Source organism: Epinephelus moara, chromosome 13 (genome assembly GCF_006386435.1).
Source record: "Epinephelus moara isolate mb chromosome 13, YSFRI_EMoa_1.0, whole genome shotgun sequence".
Lineage (NCBI taxonomy): Eukaryota > Metazoa > Chordata > Actinopteri > Perciformes > Serranidae > Epinephelus > Epinephelus moara.
The window spans coordinates 10,855,361-10,873,296 of record NC_065518.1 but is presented as its reverse complement, the minus strand read 5'-3'; the positions used below and the strand labels follow the sequence as shown (position 1 = coordinate 10,873,296).

The window sequence follows — 17,936 nt, the reverse complement described above, 5'->3', positions numbered from 1 at the left end:
CAGGTTTATTATTTATGTCAATTTTCTAGTAAAGTCCAATAATTATCCTGGTTGCCCGTGTTTGGCCATGTGTGAGGGAGCTAGTTGTAAATTCTGTCGTGGAGGACAGCAAAAAGTTGAAATATTTTATTTTTTAAAGGCAAATCGGTCTACCTTTACATTGCCTCACTTAATTTTTAGTGTCCTGCTCTTGTCCACTAAACTGGTATTTGATTTGCTGTCTCCCGTGATTGCAGCAATAGTCATTAAATCCACATTACTGATCAATAGTTTATCAAAAATCTCGATATTGGGGTATTTTGTACAAAATATCGCGATCTTACAATTTCTCCATACTGCCCAGCCCTAATTTTTTATCATGGTGAAATATCACAGTAAGTTTTGTCTCTAAAAGACTAAAAGCAAACTCAACAATACTCCGATACAACCAGAACACAGTGGGAGCTTCAGGGGAAACAGCTTCAGAGGAAGCACTGCAGAGCTGTTGTCACCGGCACAAAGACATAAAGATCTGACGCTGATTCTGGACAAAGCCACACACTCTCCTATTTTGAGTTTTGGTTGCGCTGCTGAGAGGGAAAAAGAGGAAACGTGTGAACAGAAACACTGCAAAGTGAGAAAAACATCCCGGGGGACTGAAGTAAGCGAACACTTGAGGACACAGAGTATGGCGACCAAACAACCAAACTACATAAAACAGAGCAGTGTGCATGTATGCAGATTAACACACACACTGGTCGACATGTCGAGGTGGTAAAGCATAGACAGCCTGATATGATCAATATATAATTATATATGCAGAAGGCAGACCAACATACGTACAATCAGCGACCCTCCAGGATCATTTAAACTATAGACGATATTGTAATCTTCACAGAGCTGGGGAACACGTTACAACAAACAAAAACAGTCGTCTTTTTTAATGTCATTTCTAAAAAACAAATGAGGAAATAAAAATCTAAATAAAAAAAAGGATCATACTGTAACATATCTTCCTCAATCTGAGGACTAAGCTCCCCTTGACACAAACACACTGTGAAATGATAGAAGTGGTTGAGTATTCGTCCTGTGTCTGTGTGTGTGTCGGGGCTTGCATACCTTTAAGGTACAAAAGAAAAAACGCCAAAGAAAATGTGACTTGAGCACAAGAAGAAAAAAGCATTGCAGAGTACGGTAACACTACTGTATGTCTGTGTGACAAGTTTGACTGGTTTCTAGTGTGAGTAAGAGGTTATCCTTGTTGCAGGCAGCTGAAAGCAGGCGAATAGATTTTGGTTCTGTTCCAAATATTCACATTCGGTTTAGCCTAGCGTACACTGCATGTCAACAAGAGCCACGTGTTCGGACAGTTCCTGAAATGAGCGACAGTACGTTTAGTGCAATTCGTCTATGTGAATGTGTCTCTACGCCTCGGAATCTACTTAACACGTTGTACTAAAGCATGTGTGTGTGCGCGCTGTGCATGTTTGTAATTTAAGTCAGTGGATATTTTTGAATAGAGCTCCTTCATGTAAACACTTGAAAATAAAAACCTAGAATTAGGCACAGAGTCGTCGTTTTGTCTCTCCTCCCTGTTCTTCAGCATAGGTGGTGGGGGAAATTAACTGGCACTAAAGGACAGTTTGGATTTTTTGAGGTCGGGTTGTATGAGGCACTAATGCACAGTCAGTGTATTACACGCACCCAGTTTGGAGAAGCAGCCTGGAGTATCGACACAGAAGCTAAGCAAAGTACTTTGGACGAGGGCAGCAGCATAATGTATTTTAGCCACCGAAAAAATACTCTTACAGAATTTAAATGTACACTATATTTAGAGTTTTGTTCGCTTGACGTTTCTCTCAGACAGCCCATTCTGACGGGGAAGCCGTTAATAGCTTCAGTTGCCCATATATGCTCTTGTCAAAGCCGCCAGAATCCATTGACAAAAACAGTAATTTTGACTTGCTGAACACAGGAGCTGCTGGTCTACCGCTGCCTCCATCGTTTAGTTAGTTTGTGCATTTTAGGGCCACTATGAGGTCACTTCTTCACGCATCTCAGAAGCAAAAGAGGCATGATGGTCATGACATTTAACTCAACATCATCAGCCTCTAGTGTGACATAACATACGTGTCGGCAGTGTTTTATAAACAAGAAAAATAGCATAACATGGCACTAACAATTATTTACCATCCCTGTTTTATGGTGACTGATCTCGTCCTCCGCTTAAAGCATAAGGAGCTCCCAGATCATATTGTTTTTTCCAATTTGCATACATGTTCGGCCACTGTTTTTCTTCAAGTTAGCTGCTAACTGCTATCAGCTGGTATTTAAACATCACAGAGTGGGTTGCGCACATACCCTCAAAACGTCACACCTGTTCTGCCCTGCCAGCTGCCCCTTTTTACATAGACGTTGTCTTGGTGCTGCTACTACCTCCGCTACCAGCTTAAAGGCAAGCTCCATTCCTTGATCATAGCTTTTATACAGAACGGCGAGGCAACATAAGGGCGCAGTAGTTCCCCATTGAACAGGCAGTGTAACAGGACTAATGACACAATTAAAACTGACTAAGGCAGTGGTAGACCAGCAGTTTCTGTGTTCAACAGGTTAAAATGACTGTTATTGAAAATAGATTCTAGCTTTGTTGAAAGCAATGTAACAGCTTCAGTGTCCCATCGAATATTGGCGTCTGACAGCAAGGTAAAGAGGTGAAAATATTCTTAATATAGCGCACACTCAATGATATTGATTTTTTTTAGGTGGCTAAAGTACGTTTTGCTGCTGCCCCCATCCACAGAAGTACATTGCTTAGTTTCCATGTCAGACTCCAGCCTGCTTCTCTAAACTGGGGGCGTGCCCACCAACATCTACTGTTTGTGCTACACTGACTATGAATAAGGATCTCATCCAATCCCACTTCAAAAGATCCAAACTATCCCTTTAATAATTCCTGTGTGTGAAGAGAGGGACACTCTTATATTCAAGCTACTGAAATTACGGACCCTACCCCTTTAAAATAACTTTAAATTGAAAAGAACATGTTCCATCTGTGAGTCCGTTGCATTGCACACATTCCCGGATCTTTATAGGTAAGTTTAAGTGCCTGCATTCACCTGGCACCTTGATGGAGACTCTGGCTCCTGCGTCAGGCCTCAACCCCCGCCCCCCCCAAAAACTAAAACAAACTAAATACATGCTACATGGCCGGAGATGGTTTCACAAAGATAACAGACCTGAAAGAAGAGTTAGCCTCTCTTCACACTGGGTTGTGGGGGAATGCGACAAATATTACAACAGGAGAGTTTTACAACAAAAAAAAGAAGTTGAAACCATACATTAGGGATGATATCAGTCTTAACATTCCAAGATGCTGTTGACTGCCGCCTCCAGAGCAGAGTCTGTGTCGGGGTGAGGGGGTGAGGCAAGCTGCGGGGGGTATTGGGGCTGGATCGGGGGGGAGGACAGGTGGTGAGACACCTGGTAGTGCGTCTGTCCTCTTGACGATGCTGCGAAAGCTGAGGGGTTACCTTGGGGATAACTGTTGGCAGCGGTGAGGCTGTTGTTGCTGGCGCTGCTGGGCCCATAGTGTTGCTGGGATCTCTTGAGTTCCAGGACACTCTTGTTTTCTAAGAGTGGAGGGTGGAGTCTATCTGCTGCCCCTGGTACTGCAGCTCCACCTCCTCCCGGGTCTCCATACCCGGGCTGAGAGTCTGTCCTGTATGGCGGCTCTGTAGAGCCTCTGTCTGATGACTGATTCCAGCTACAGCTGGACGACGACTGAGAGGGGAGGGGTTCTTGGAAAAGTTTAGATTTCATCCCACAACAGAAGTCCTCCATGAAGGTGTCTGTAAGACAGAAGACGAGAGGAAGAGTTAAACAAATCATTCAGTGAGATTATTATTTGCTTTACAGGGGCTATATGTAGGATTTATTAACATCTAAGGGGGTGATCACACAGAAATGAGACGCTAGAGACACGGATGCTTCAAAGACGCTTGAAACGCTGGAAGCGCTTATTCAATGCGCGCTAGCTACTGGTGTCTGATGCTCTCGAAAAGTTGAAAATATTTTAACTTTTCAGCGTCTCCGCGCATCTAGAAACGCGCGTCTAAAAAGAAGTGTCTACAAAAACGCGTCTAAAAAGATGCCGGAAAAACGCCCGTTTGAAAAGACACTTGAACGCCGGTCAGACGCGCCGTATCATAGGAAAACAACTGTTTTACTGGCGTCGCGCTTCTAGCGTTTCATCTCTGTGTGATCGCCCCCTAACATGAAGATTGCAAATTGTGACCAGCTTAAACTTCTCCCGGTTAGAATTCCTTCAGTGTTAATTGGTCAGGAGGTTTTTACTGGGAGCTGAATTATCCGCAGAGGCTTCTCCCTCTCAGAAAACAAACCAGGTGATAAAAACCGGTAAAAACACTGGCGCTGGCTCTTTGCGGTGGGGCTAGTAACTGCAGTCGCCAAAGCGAAAATGCAAATGTCCCTATCTGGAGCCAGTGTTTGGTCTGTCTATTCTGGGCTACTGTGGAAACATGGCAGTGCAACATGGCGGACTCCATGGATAAGGACCCAGTCTCTAGGTGTTTCTCAGAGTCAAGGAAGGATCCTTAAATGGCTGAATTTTAAGGATGTTAAATCATCAAATCCCACTTACGAACTGTTCCAATGTCAAGGATCCTTCACATTCTACTGATGACAGAGTCCTTCTTTCAGAGAATTTTCAAGGATGCATTTGTGTATCCTCAGCAGGTATAAAGTACCCACAATTCTTCGTGCACGATTTGCTGGAAGTGAGCTTGGCAGGATTTAGATAAATATGTCACTTATTTGGATTAATATCTCCAGGAGTTTTTTATCATACAAGCTCAAAAAACCTTTGAATTTTTATAAGCTGTGGTCTCTTCTCACGGCAAACCGATATTTTCCCAAACTGTAGGGGGTCAGTAGATCAAAAACTTAAGTCTAAAGCATGGTTCCCCACCCATCCTAAGGGCCCTGTCTGATAATGTGACATCACTTTGGCTGTGCAGACACTTGCATTAAGTATAAACCAAGAATGATGCAAGGTTTCTGTGCGTAACAATTGTCATCTGATGATGGATTTTAAAAAAAACAACAACTTGGTTGCAAAGTCCTTAACTGTCTTTTTTTCTTTTTACCTGGATCCACAAGTACCATGCGTTTGTCTTGTGTCAGATTGCTGCGCTCCTCTTGGTTGAAGGTCCTGTCGATCATCACCATTTCTGACGACGGACTGGAACGCTGCAAGGAAGGGAGAGACAACCAGTTGGCCCTGTGCTTGTCATAACACGAAAACATGTTTGCATGCAGGTATCTGTGGGTGTGCGTGCCTACCTCAGCTTCCACCATTAGTAGCCGTCTGTATTTGTTGACCATGGCGTGGGTCCTCATCAGCACTTGGGCTGCAACTACCTCAAATTCTTCATCCACTGTAAAAACACAAAACTCTATTTGGATTCAGGTACTTAAATCCTGCAAACACTATTTTACTTTGGCAAATATATGCATAAACACACTATACTTCAGGTCTGCAGTTTTCTGCCTTTGCTGCAGATTTAGAGTAAAGCAAATAAATTCATGGCTCTACCCTGTGAGAACTCCTCCTGGCTGGGTGGAGCCCCCTGGAACACGTGGTAAGGGAGGAGTCTTTGCAGTGCATCATTGATTGAATTGAATCGACGCTGATCCGGGGTCTGAACTCCAGCGTGATCCTTCCTCAGCTGTTGTAAAATCCTAAAGAGATGACAGGAAAAAGAGACAAGCTCCGTCAATGGCTGACAACAAGTGAAAAAAAAGGTGAAATAATACAGTCAAAAACACAAATTCTCACATTTCTCCTCTTGTAAGTGGCGGAAGGGCCGGTCTCTTCTGAGCACTGACCTATAAAGAGAAAGTGTGCATAATACAGTTGTCATAATACCACCAATATCGTCCCTATCTATGGATAAGTACATCATACAACCTGAATTCAAATATTCCAAACTATCCCTTTAAATATACACCATATACATGAGTGCAAAACAAATAGGGTGCAGGATGAGTGATATACCTGTGAGTTCAGCTTTGAATCTTGAGTCATGGTTGTCATGGCTAAAAAGAGATCATACAAACAACAAGACAACCTCATTAAGTGCTGCTGACTTTAAATTTAAATACATCATACACCAAAAAAAAAATGAATCAGCCTGTGTTACCATGGATGCTGCTGAGCTGCACCTGTTTGAGGGCAGGTGATGAAGAATTCTGAAAAATTAAAATGAAAGTGATGTCAGTCAGATGGCAGCTTTCAGGAGAGAGAAAACAGGCGAAAACAAAGTGAAACTTGCGATGGTACCTGTCTGTAGTCTTGTTCCTGCGTCACAGTACCAGCTAAAGGGGACAGAGAAGTGCAATTCTGAGTTTGAGTCACTAGAAGGCGCTGAACAGGGCTAGCCGACACTTGGCCTTGACCGCCGATCCCCGCCGTCGCTGGGCCAACCAGAGTCAGCCGCCCCGGAGCGCATGATGTCTGTACGGGGGCGGGGTTCGCACATGAAACTCCGGTCCATGTTTGAGTTACTCCCCCTCCCACCTGACTCCTGTTGACTACTCCCTGATTCAATATTAGCTGGCCTCCTGGTTGTGCGGTGAAGTTCTGCCCTGCAACAATCTGCACCGCATTCTGACTGGTAATGAGGGTGTTTGAGTTGGGGTCGGCGGGGCCGTTGTGGATGGAGCTGGCCGGAGTGAGTGCCAAAGAGCTGGGCAGCAAGTACTGCCCAGGTGGTATATTTGTCTGGGCCTGTGCTTGTTGCTGCTCCAGGGGCGGCTGCACTACAATGGAGCCATTGGCTGTGTACTGTCCCCCAGGAGAAGCAGTGTTAGCGTTAACTACATTTGCAAGGGTGGTGGGAGTGGGCTGAAGACCAAGGCTGTAGACAGTCTGAGCCCCAGCTTGAAGAGGTTTAGGCTGAATGGGTCTGACAAGAGTCTGGGTCCCTCCCGGGCCTCTCTGGATGATGATGTTTTGAAGGGGGATGTTTTTGAAAGGCAAACCAACTTGGCCTTGGGTAGGGGCAAACACCTGCCCCCCTGCTGCTGTCCCTGCTGCAGTTACAGGCGCCCCCGCCCTCAGCACAAGCTGAGGAGTTCTCTCCAAGCTGCTCAGAGTCATCACGCCACCGCCGGCCCCAAACGAGCCCAACACCTGTATGTGCTGGGCGGAACCATTGGGCAGCTGAGACACCCCTTGCAGGAACTGGCCTGTGGGGAAAGCAGCTGTCGCCGTGGTCACCACACCCACTCCTCCGCCATAACCCCCAGAAACCAGCTGGGAGGGGAAGGGAACAGGAGCCTGCACCAGAGTGGGAGCAGGCTGGGAGTCTAGTAAGGCCTCCTGGGCCAGCGTCTGTTCCGTGATGTCAGCCTCCATGAGAGACTTCTGGAGGATGTCAAAGGGCTGGTCCTCTCCTCCAAGATCCACCCCTCCAGGGGAGTTCCCAGACCCCAATTCATCCTCGATAAATGAAAGGCTGCTGGAGAGCTGGAGGCCTGCCCCTGCTGAATCCTCGCCGAATTCACCCATTGTAGAGGAGCCATCCTTGAGGCCAGCGTTGGAGCCAGCCTGAAAGAAGCATTTAGAGAAAATGAGCGTGGAAAACAACAGTGTTTGCATGTGAACAGCATATTAGACAGACTTCCCTGTAGGTCCGTCTTATACAACTGTGAGGCTTTTTACAACCTGTGCAAAAAAGGAAACTACACCATTAACCTTTAATAATATAACTTTTATCTCCTCACAAAATGACACTTCCCCTTATTCAAATATTCCTACACTAACAAACTTCCTTTGCTGTTTAAGGTCCAGTGTGTAGGATTTAGGAAGATATACTTGCAGAAATGGAATATAACAACTATGTTGTCCTTTCTGTTTGTTCTGGAGAGGAAGAGAACTCTGTGGATAATTCGGCTCCTGGTTAAAACCTCCTGAGTGTGGTGGATCATGCATTATCAGACAAAGGAGGTGAGCACACATTAGCAGGTGCTGCTGTCTGTTACAAGCCAAACAGCATTGGAAAAACACTGATTTTTACCATGAAACTGCTTTATTCTGTGTTTTTACCAGTTTTAATCACTGGGCCTGTTTGTTTCGAAGAGGAAGAGAACTCTGCAGATAATTCAGCTCCCAGTAAAAACCGCCTTATCGTCAGAATCATGCATTATCAGAGAAAAAAGGTGAGCACACTTAAGCAGGCACTGGGCTAGCGGGCTGTCTGTGACAAGCCTAACAGCATTGGAAAAACACTGATTTTTAATGTTAAACTGCTTTATTCAATGGTTTTACCGGTTTAAATCACTGTGTCTGTTTGTTCTGGAGAAAAGGACATCTCTGCAGATAATTCGGCTTCCAGTAAAAACCTCCTGAACGCTAAACACCAAAGAAATCCTAACCGGGAGTTCATGCTTGGCACACAGGAGAAGTTAGGCTGGTTGCAATCTGCAATCCTCACCGCTAGATGCAACTAAATCCTACACACTGCTTCTTTATGAGTGTTGAATAGATTATCTCCATAAAAAGTGAATCATAACAATAGTATGATGGTCAAATTTTGTTATCAAGTCTGTTATGGTGGATCAAGCTTTACTCACGGTGTCACTAGAAAAGAAGGATCCATCTGACCCATAAGCTGCATTGTTTACATCATCCTCCTCAATCTGTAGAAACAAAACAGAGTTTAACAGAGAATCAGCAGAGTCTTTATGCATTAAAATGAAAATAACAATTCCGACACACTTGGTAAGGAATGACCGTAGATACATGCTGAAAGAGTCACTCACAGACTTGCTGTTGCTACCATGGAGATAGTCATTCAGTGCATCCACATCTCTGAAAAATAGATTTTTCACATTTAAAAATGGCTCAACTGGTCCAGAATAGAATAACAGAATATGCTTTGTAATAAATCTCTTGTGAATAAAATTATTAACTTCCCTAATTCAACAAAACAATAAATAAAAAGTTTGCAGAAGCTTTGGCCTTGATTTTTAAGAGGAACCCTTGTCATATTACCTAATTACTAAAGCAAAACTTCAGGACAAATGTAAAAATGTGTGTCCACACTGTGATTGGAAGTGAAGGTATGTCTATAATGTAAATACCAGTTTTATAAACGGGGCTTTTACCCTAAAATATCCAGAAGATGGCGATCGTCCTCATCATCCATGACACCTGAAAGAGTATTGGGATATTGGGACAGAATGAAGCAGGTGATCAGATGGCTAGTATGAATTTAACATTACATAATCCATGTTTTAATATGCATGAATCAATGACTAGTAGCTTCATTAATCATGACAATAAACGTCAGTGGATCACTTTGTTGTTACTCTGAGGTGGTGGTGTATGAGCTGTGAAGGCTTAGCATATGTATCATCATATTAAGGACGTCTCACTCACAGATTTTCCAGCAGGAAGCATGGATTCAGTCATTTAACACCCTTGGCTTCGTGGGCTGCAGGGTGAGAAACTACATTCAGTAATGACACAAAATTAAACGTGTGAAAAATACAAGGTGTGGGAGTGTTGCAGAGGACGGTGAGATAAAAAAGAAAAAGATGGGTATGAAATGAGGGGTGGAGAGGAAGAAGGAAGGGGGGGACAGATATGTTATTGAGTGCTATGGGAGATCTGTATAGGGCCGGATGGCCTTCATCCCCTCCTACAGATGTTTGTCTGTGACACATAAACTCCCACCCATTGCCCTCCTCTGCTGTCCCACATTGGTTGTCTGCACAGACTGAAAATGGCCATTAGAGTGTAAATAACTCCACCCTGCTCCATTTATACCTTGAATGGCTGTTGGAGTTTTACACAGAAAGAGCTATTGGCTTTATGTTGTGTCAGCCAGCTTAAGTATGCAGCTATCTTTGTGATACATTATAAAAGGGTGACAAAACCAAGCCCATGAGCACTAATCTGATCCAGCAGTTATGGGTTATGAGTGTTAGGATATCTATCAAGTTGTCTATTTAATTTATGTGGAGCATATGGTGAGGGAATATATGAGCTGTGAAGTCAAAACTGCTTTAGTCACTAAGTATTTGGTGTTTAAATGGTAGGTTGTGTTGTACAGTGTTGGAGAAATGTAAGCTGTGTTCCTGGGTAAGTGCAAAACGTCTCAACTGCAGTGCTACAAAATGGCTGTTACCATGCCATAGGCTGTCTTCACAACAGAGCCACGTTCAGCCTCCATCTTTAGTGCAGGGAGAACAAAGAACGACAGGGCTGCCGTACAAAACAGGCTCTGTAAACTGACTGTAATGTGACTTTTAAACACCAAGAAACCTGATTGAGTTCAGCATGTTACAGAGTATTGTCTTTTATTTAACATCTATAATACAACGACGACATTTTCTCGTCATGAGGGGGAATGCTAACACAGGCAGTGAGGCTCCTTTGTCACTTAGAAGTGGACACAATGCTGTAAAAAATGTAAGGAAGCAGTGTCGGCCATTACGAACAAAAAAACGGAAACCAAACTATTAACTTAGGAACGTTTTATTTCACAATAAAAAGCTTAAAATGCCGTTTATGTGTCGAATAAAACACAAAACAGTAAATTTAATAGTCGAACGACACCAACGAAAGCAATCGTTAGTTCGAACGCGTTACCAACGTTCAAAATGTAACTGTCAATTTCAAACGTTAGCTACATTTGGAAAAAAAAAAAAAAAAAAGACAACAGAGCTAAAGTGCCTTTGCTGTTAAAAATGGCCGTTTAAAGTAGCTCAAAGCAACTAGGTTTGCGGCTTTGTTGTCAGCTTTAATCACGGCCGTCGGATTAAAACCATCTTATCCGAGGAGTTTGGCCATTTTTGTGTATTTTAAAGCTATTTCGTAGTCTCCGCAGTCCGCCCTAGCATGCGTGCTTCGACGCAGACCAAGCTAGTCCCCGCTGTCGTCCTGCTACTGGTGCCGTATGTGCTACCGCCGGTTGGTTTAGTAAGCCAGCTAATGTACAGCTTGCAAGTTTTATTTCCAAAAATAGACTGAATCGACAGAATGATAATCGCATTCAAGCAGCACAAAACGCCCGTCGTCCAGCTCCAGCCTGCCTGTGGCTGGTCGTCGCTGACGTGATCTTTCTTTCTCTGTTGGGGAGGCTTTCATTTGTCCTCTATGTGGCTCATCTGCCAGCATGAAAAACGTCACATTTGTCTCCATATACCCGAACCGACGCGTTTCAACCGGGGGGATTCTGCGGCAGCCCGTGTTCTGGTCGGGTAGCGCTCCGGGCAGGACGCTCCGCGACATTTTAACGATAAACCCCGGCCTGTTCTGGTTAGCTAGCCGCGGTGTCGACGACGCCTTGTTTTGCAAACGTCGGGTGGAATTCGTCGAAAATGCCAGAGGACTAAAGCCGTGCCGCGCCATACATATTTATCCCGATTAGCACAACATAAAGACGACTCAAAGAGGCAAACCCTTTACTCCTGTCTCACTCCTCTTGAAACCCAATATCTCCATTTGGCAACTTTTAATTTGCTCCCCCCTCCTTCTCCTCCTCCTCCTTCTCCCTCTCCCACTCATATATTTTTCTCACTGTCCCTGTTCTGTCTCGGATAGATTTTTCTCTCCGCTCAAACTCTCTTCCCTCCCTGAAGGAAGGGAGGAAGGAGGTTGTGTGTGTTTTTTCCTTGAAATTTTTATCACAAAATTATAATACACTCAAAGGGAAACTCACCGTCATGAAAAAGCAGTGCCTTGTCAACGGGGTTTCCTCGCCATCACCGCACGGGTTGTTGGGGTAGTGCACAGAAACAAGGCAGCCCAAATCACCAGTCCACAACGGTACAATACGACTCTCAAAATATGAGTAGGAAATGCAAGAACAACCGCGTGTAATTAATATACACATATTTTTTTATATTAATATGAATTATGACGACATGTTTCACTGTCCTAATGAATAGCAGATAAATGTTATTAGTCTTAATCATTACCAACGGTAGAGGGCGGGCCTCTGGTGACAGTGCCACACCTTGCTGTTGCTCAGGTATGACCATAGTTACTGTAGATACAAGTGCTGCCTGGTTACCTGCGAATACACAGATCTTACACTCAGGTGATAATTATTATTGTACAGAAATGAATTTGTTGTGTTTTGAAGAGATCCCACTTACATTGCATTTTTTATTTAGTTTTTAAAAATGGTATTAATATTTTTATATCATTTTTTCCTGTGATATTCCACCACACACTGTATATAAATATATTATAAATATTAAATGTGACATTATGTAATACCATAATACATAAAATGGCAGGTTTTAAGTGTTATTCAAGAAAGAGTTAGAGATTTAAAAGGTTACTGAGTGCATGTCAAGGGTCAAGGATGACACGAAATGCTAATTTGAGGGTGGGGATTTTTTTTAAATTAATTCTTCTTCTCTACTTATTATTATTTATACATTAGCGTAATGCACATTCTGTTTTTTTTTAATTTTTCATTTCAATGTACATTTTTATTTTATTTTATTTTATTTTTGCTTCTGCCATAAACGAAAATATAGGCTACATAACACAAAAAAACATATATGTAAATAGTACCTGACACAAAAATTATGTATTAAATTGAGTATAAAAATAAAAACAATTTAACATAAAATCATGATAATAATAATGATAATTTGTTATATCTGCTTATCATAGTTCGAATTGTAGGCCAAATATTTTTAAAATACCAATAGACTATTTTTTAATTATTATCTATTTATTTATTCATTTATTTATTTTTGTACACATCTTAAAAGCTGTTCCACATCTTGGCTTCTACACACTAAAAAAAAATAAGATCCAAAGGAGCAATATCAATAAATTTTGACTATGCTTAGTTTATCTATAACACCTGTAAATATTCTGGTACCTCGCCATTTATGCACATACATAGGCCTACAATTACTTAATAATATTCTGCACTTAAATGGGAATTAAAGAAATGAAAATATTTTACATTTAAAAATATATTTTGTACAATATGTAAACAGCTTTATTAATGCTTATGGAGAACTAAAAATGCATGTGACAGACATTACATACTAAGCCAACTCTTTAATGTGCATTTATATCTACTAACAATGAAAAAAACCCGTTTGTATTAGGCAAGGCAGCTTTATTTTTATAGCACATTTTATACACAATTCAAAGTGCTTTACAGAGCAATAAAATATAAAACATGATAAAGGATACAGAAAGGAGTAAAGGAAAATAAGGGACATGAATTCCTACATTATTTAAAAAAAATTTAAAATATTTTATAAAAAAATATATTTTTTTAAATTTGTTTTACAAGTTTTGATTTAAAAAAAAAAAAAAAAAAAGCAAAAGGTGCAAAGATAAAAATGAGTTAAAAGTAGGCAGTGTATTAAAATATTTTGGACAAACACTTCAGCTATTACCAACAATTTTAATTAAATATTTTCATTTTGGTGGGTTAAATGTTAATAAAACCTAAATAGATTGATTATATTTGATTTTTAATTCATTTTTTTTAACTGCCATGACATGTCCGATACAGCAGGTGGCGGTAAGCAGCTTTAACTTTGGCTCGCAATAGCCACGAAGAAGAAAGTGTTCCGTTATCACTTCCGCAACATCTGACAGTGCAATAACATGGATACTATGGCCGAAGTGAGTCAGGAGAGCGGGTTTGCCGGTGAAAGCGGTGCAGCCAGGATCCAAGAGCGGCTCCAGAAGCGGCACCAGGCGAGAGCAGAGGACGCCGAGCGGAGGAGGGAGGCTAAAGAGAGCCGGTCTGTGGCGGAGGAGAAGGGCGAGTATTTCTCCAGCACCTTCAACACGGAGCGGGCGTCCATCGAGGAGCTGCTGTCCGGCTGCTCCGGAGCCGAGCGGGCTGTGGTGACTCAGAAACTGGAGGAGGCGACGGCCAGAACGCTCCAGCTGCAGAAGTTCCTGAACGACAGCTTGTTGTTTCTGACGCAGTACGAGCTGAGCAAAGCCCAGGCTGCTCTGCAGAAACTCCAGACCTCCCTCACTGAGATCAGAGAGGAGGCTCTGCCCAAGAAGAAGTTCACCTTCCGGGCTCGAACCAAGGCAGCAGATAAAGCTCCTGCACCTGTGTCAGACACACCTGATGCAGGCGCACCTGCAGATGCTGGTGGCACCGAGGTGGACGGAGCCGCAGCCCCAGAGCAGTGTGGCTTCTCCAACATGGACGACATGTCTCTGACAAAGACAGCTGAGGAGATCCAGCAACGAGACGTGCTGCTGACTCACCTGACCAACTGCAAGGTGCGTCTGTTCGGCTCCCCCAGCACGGTGCACCTGAAACACATCGACAGCTGCGAGATCCTGTGCGGACCTGTGTCCAGCTCAGTGTTCCTGGATCACTGTAGGAACAGCACCCTGGCCATCCCCTGTCAGCAGCTGCGGACCCACAACACCACGGACACACAGGTGTATCTGCACGTCACCAGCCGGGCCATCATAGAGGACTGTAGCGGGGTGAGCTTCGCCCCCTTCTCCTGGTCTTATCCCACCCTGGAGGAGGACTTCGCCGTGTCTGGCTTAGACCAGGAGCGGAACAACTGGAGCCAGGTGGATGACTTCAACTGGCTCGCTGCGGGGACGCCGTCCCCAAACTGGACTGTTATTCCAGAAGCAGACAGGAGAACCAAGTGGGACCCCTAGAATCAAACTTCTTATTCATTTTCCAAAGGAGCATGTGTTAGCCCAGATACACTCATGTAGTCTTGTTCATGTTAGTTCACAATCATCATTTGCGTCCATGAACAGCACTTACATTAATGTTTAGTGCAGCAGTTGTTGGCAGATGTAACTCAGAGCAGGGCAAATGAGCAGTTTGTATGATGAGATTAAAAATCCACCTGTTGTATCAGCCAAAATCACAGTGGGACTCGGCTGAGACGGTGTATCCACCTGTTTGCCAAATTTAAACAATAGTTTTGATTATCGCAGCTCATATTTCATTGCTTACACTTAGCAAACGGTTGAAACTAAAAAGCAAAATGCAAAAGTGAGTGATGACTGCACACAGAGAAAACTGGACTCTCCAAATTAACACTAATGCCTATTTGTTCCTGTGGTATCTCAAAATTGGTACATATGTTCAGCCAGTATTAGTTTATCACAGATATATTGGTATTGTATTTTCAGTTCAGAAATGTTAAATAAAACTGTGAAACGTCTTGTACGGAACATATCTTGCTCACAATTATTTAAAAATCAAATGTAAGGCATTCTCATCAAAACTCTTAGTTGAACCTGTGTGTTTGCCCTACATATACACTCAGTTGCCGGTTTATTAGGTACACCTAGCCAGAAGTCATGAAGGTTTTGATGGTAATTTGATGGCGATTCAGCTTTATCCTCCTGAGACCCTGTGTCCTCATAAGGACATCATATTATGGGTTTCCTGCACCTTATACTTAATTCTGTTTAACTTAGACCTGCTGTCCTTGTTCGCGGACACTTCTTTGTGCCATCTAGTGGTAGTCAGATCACAATACACTGATCCATGTAAAAACAAGATGGCAGCCATCTCTGCCAAGTGAGTCTGCAGCTGATCCTGACACAAAAGTGGACAAGGTCCAAACCCTGATCACATTTTATGGTTAAAAATTGTTTATTTATGATTCATAATGTTTGTAGTTTGATATGGCAACAAATTTGACCAATTTTAGCAACAGTAACAAGCTAAGACATTGTCAATTAGGAAGTATTCATTTGAGGACATTAGGACTTTATTGTCGTCTCATTTGAGGACATTGGGACTTTATTGTCGTCTCGTTTGAGGACATTGGGACTTTATTGTCGTCTCGTTTGAGGAGATTGGGACTTTATTGTTGTCTCGTTTGAGGACATTGGGACTTTATTGTCTTGTTTGAGGACATTGGGACTTTATTGTTGTCTCGTTTGAGGACATTGGGACTTTATTATTGTCTTGTTTGAGGACATTGGGACTTTATTGTTGTCTCGTTTGAGGACATTGGGACTTTATTATTGTCTTGTTTGAGGACATTGGGACTTCGTTTTTGTCTCGTTTGAGGACATTGGGACTTTATTATTGTCTCGTTTGAGGACATTGGGACTTTATTATTGTCTCGTTTGAGGACATTGGGACTTTATTATTGTCTTGTTTGAGGACATTGGGACTTTATTGTTGTCTCGTTTGAGGACATTGGGACTTTATTATTGTCTCGTTTGAGGACATTGGGACTTTATTGTTGTCTCGTTTGAGGACATTGGGACTTTATTATTGTCTCGTTTGAGGACATTGGGACTTTATTATTGTCTTGTTTGAGGACATTGGGACTTTGTTGTCTCGTTTGAGGATATTGGGACTTTATTATTGTCTTGTTTGAGGACATTGGGACTTCGTTTTTGTCTAGTTTGGGGACATTGGGACTTTATTATCGTCTCGTTTGAGGACATTGGGACTTTAATGTTGTCTCGTTTGAAGACATTGGGACTTTATTATCGTCTCGTTTGAGGAGATTGGGACTTTGTTTTTGTCTCGTTTGAGGACATTGGGACTTTATTATTGTCTCGTTTGAGGACATTGGGACTTTATTATCGTCTTGTTTGAGGACATTGGGACTTCGTTTTTGTCTTGTTTGGGGACACTGGGACTTTATTATCGTCTCGTTTGAGGACATTGGGACTTTATTATCGTCTCGTTTGAGGACATTGGGACTTTATTATCATTGACAATATTTTGTTTTTTATACGTATCAGGTCCTACTGATCCCAAATAACTAGGAGAAATTAAAAATGCGGACTAACGAAAGTTCGGGTCTCAGGAGGACATGGTCATTTTGGAGGTTGCAGTATATAGTGATTATACTGAGTTTTACATACTGTTAAGCTCCTGCTGATTCATTCTTACATATTCCAATGTCAAAAACAAATTTACTTCTGGTTGGAATAGAATATTTTAAGGTCAGAGGGTGAAACTGTTCTGCTAACGGCTTAGCCATTGTGTTATATTCACAAAAAGTACATGATCATTAATCTGCATCTGTACACAATAACTCAACCACCTGGACCTCAGAGCTGTCTGTCTATTAAAAGAAGAGAATGTGACTCACTGTAAGAACATGTAAAAGTTCTTTTCACTAACAAACGCTGGTATTTTTCTGCTTCCTGTTTCCTTTTGTTATTGATAATAACCCTGAAACCCATGGTATAATAATTAGTATCATTAAAAGCATCGTTCAGATCATTATTACATTCAACAGCTTTAAACCAGTTACACAATCAGTCTTCATTATACTGGATCTGAATACTTGTACAAAGGACAGATGATGACAGATGATGCAGCTGAAGACCTCCGACCCTGAACAGCACTGAAAGTCTTCAGTGGTGCTCCGATCCTCCAGCATGTAACTAAATCTAGTCTGTACTTTGTAAACAGGGACATTTAAAAGTGACTGCGGTTGAAATGAGGTGAAAATAAAGAGTCTTCCTGCTCAACATCATGTTTGTATCTGGTGTTTTATATCAATGATCATGATTCTTTTTTAATTTTCTTGTTAAATATAACCAGCCCATTTTCAAAACAAGACAAATTAATATAAAGCAGATCCAAACAACAAAAACAGTAAAAATACAAAACATACTAAAACTAGTAAAACTAAACTAAAACAGCAAAAAGTAAAGACAAAAAAATAGAATAAATGAAAGCATACTAAAACCAGTTAAACTAAAGTAAGACAAGAAAAAAGTTGAAAATAACAAATAAAAACATACTGAAACTAGTAAAACAAAACTAAAAAGTAAATAAAATAAATAAAAACATACTAAAACTTGTAAAACAAAACTAAAACAACAAAAAAGTAAAAAAAAATAAATACTAAAACTAGTAAAACAAAACTAAAACTAAAGTAAATAAAATAAATAAAAACATACT

At 41.9% G+C, this 17,936-nt stretch overlaps 2 protein-coding genes across 3 annotated transcripts; one reads left to right on the top strand and one right to left on the bottom strand.

The window, feature by feature from the left end:
• Positions 1-2,233: 2,233 nt before the first annotated feature.
• On the bottom strand, positions 2,234-12,231 carry bicral (BICRA like chromatin remodeling complex associated protein). Of its 2 annotated transcripts, none has more exons than XM_050060093.1 (13): positions 11,730-12,231; positions 9,443-9,512; positions 9,169-9,214; positions 8,824-8,872; positions 8,635-8,700; positions 6,341-7,609; positions 6,201-6,249; positions 6,056-6,096; positions 5,837-5,886; positions 5,594-5,739; positions 5,341-5,435; positions 5,145-5,247; positions 2,234-3,827 (listed from the first exon to the last, which is right to left on the bottom strand). In XM_050060093.1, the coding sequence occupies exons 3-13, from the start codon at positions 9,207-9,209 to the stop codon at positions 3,337-3,339; spliced, it is 2,400 nt and encodes a 799-aa protein (XP_049916050.1). In that variant the 5' UTR covers positions 9,210-9,214; positions 9,443-9,512; positions 11,730-12,231; the 3' UTR covers positions 2,234-3,336. The 2 variants fall into 2 exon arrangements, with proteins under 2 accessions (XP_049916050.1, XP_049916049.1); XM_050060092.1 differs by having other exon boundaries at positions 9,443-9,497; positions 11,730-12,230.
• Positions 12,232-13,559: 1,328 nt separating this feature from the next.
• tbcc (tubulin folding cofactor C) lies at positions 13,560-16,783 on the top strand. Its single transcript, XM_050060149.1, has one exon. It carries the CDS (start codon positions 13,658-13,660, stop codon positions 14,693-14,695), a length of 1,038 nt encoding a protein of 345 aa, XP_049916106.1. The 5' UTR covers positions 13,560-13,657; the 3' UTR covers positions 14,696-16,783.
• Positions 16,784-17,936: the final 1,153 nt, after the last annotated feature.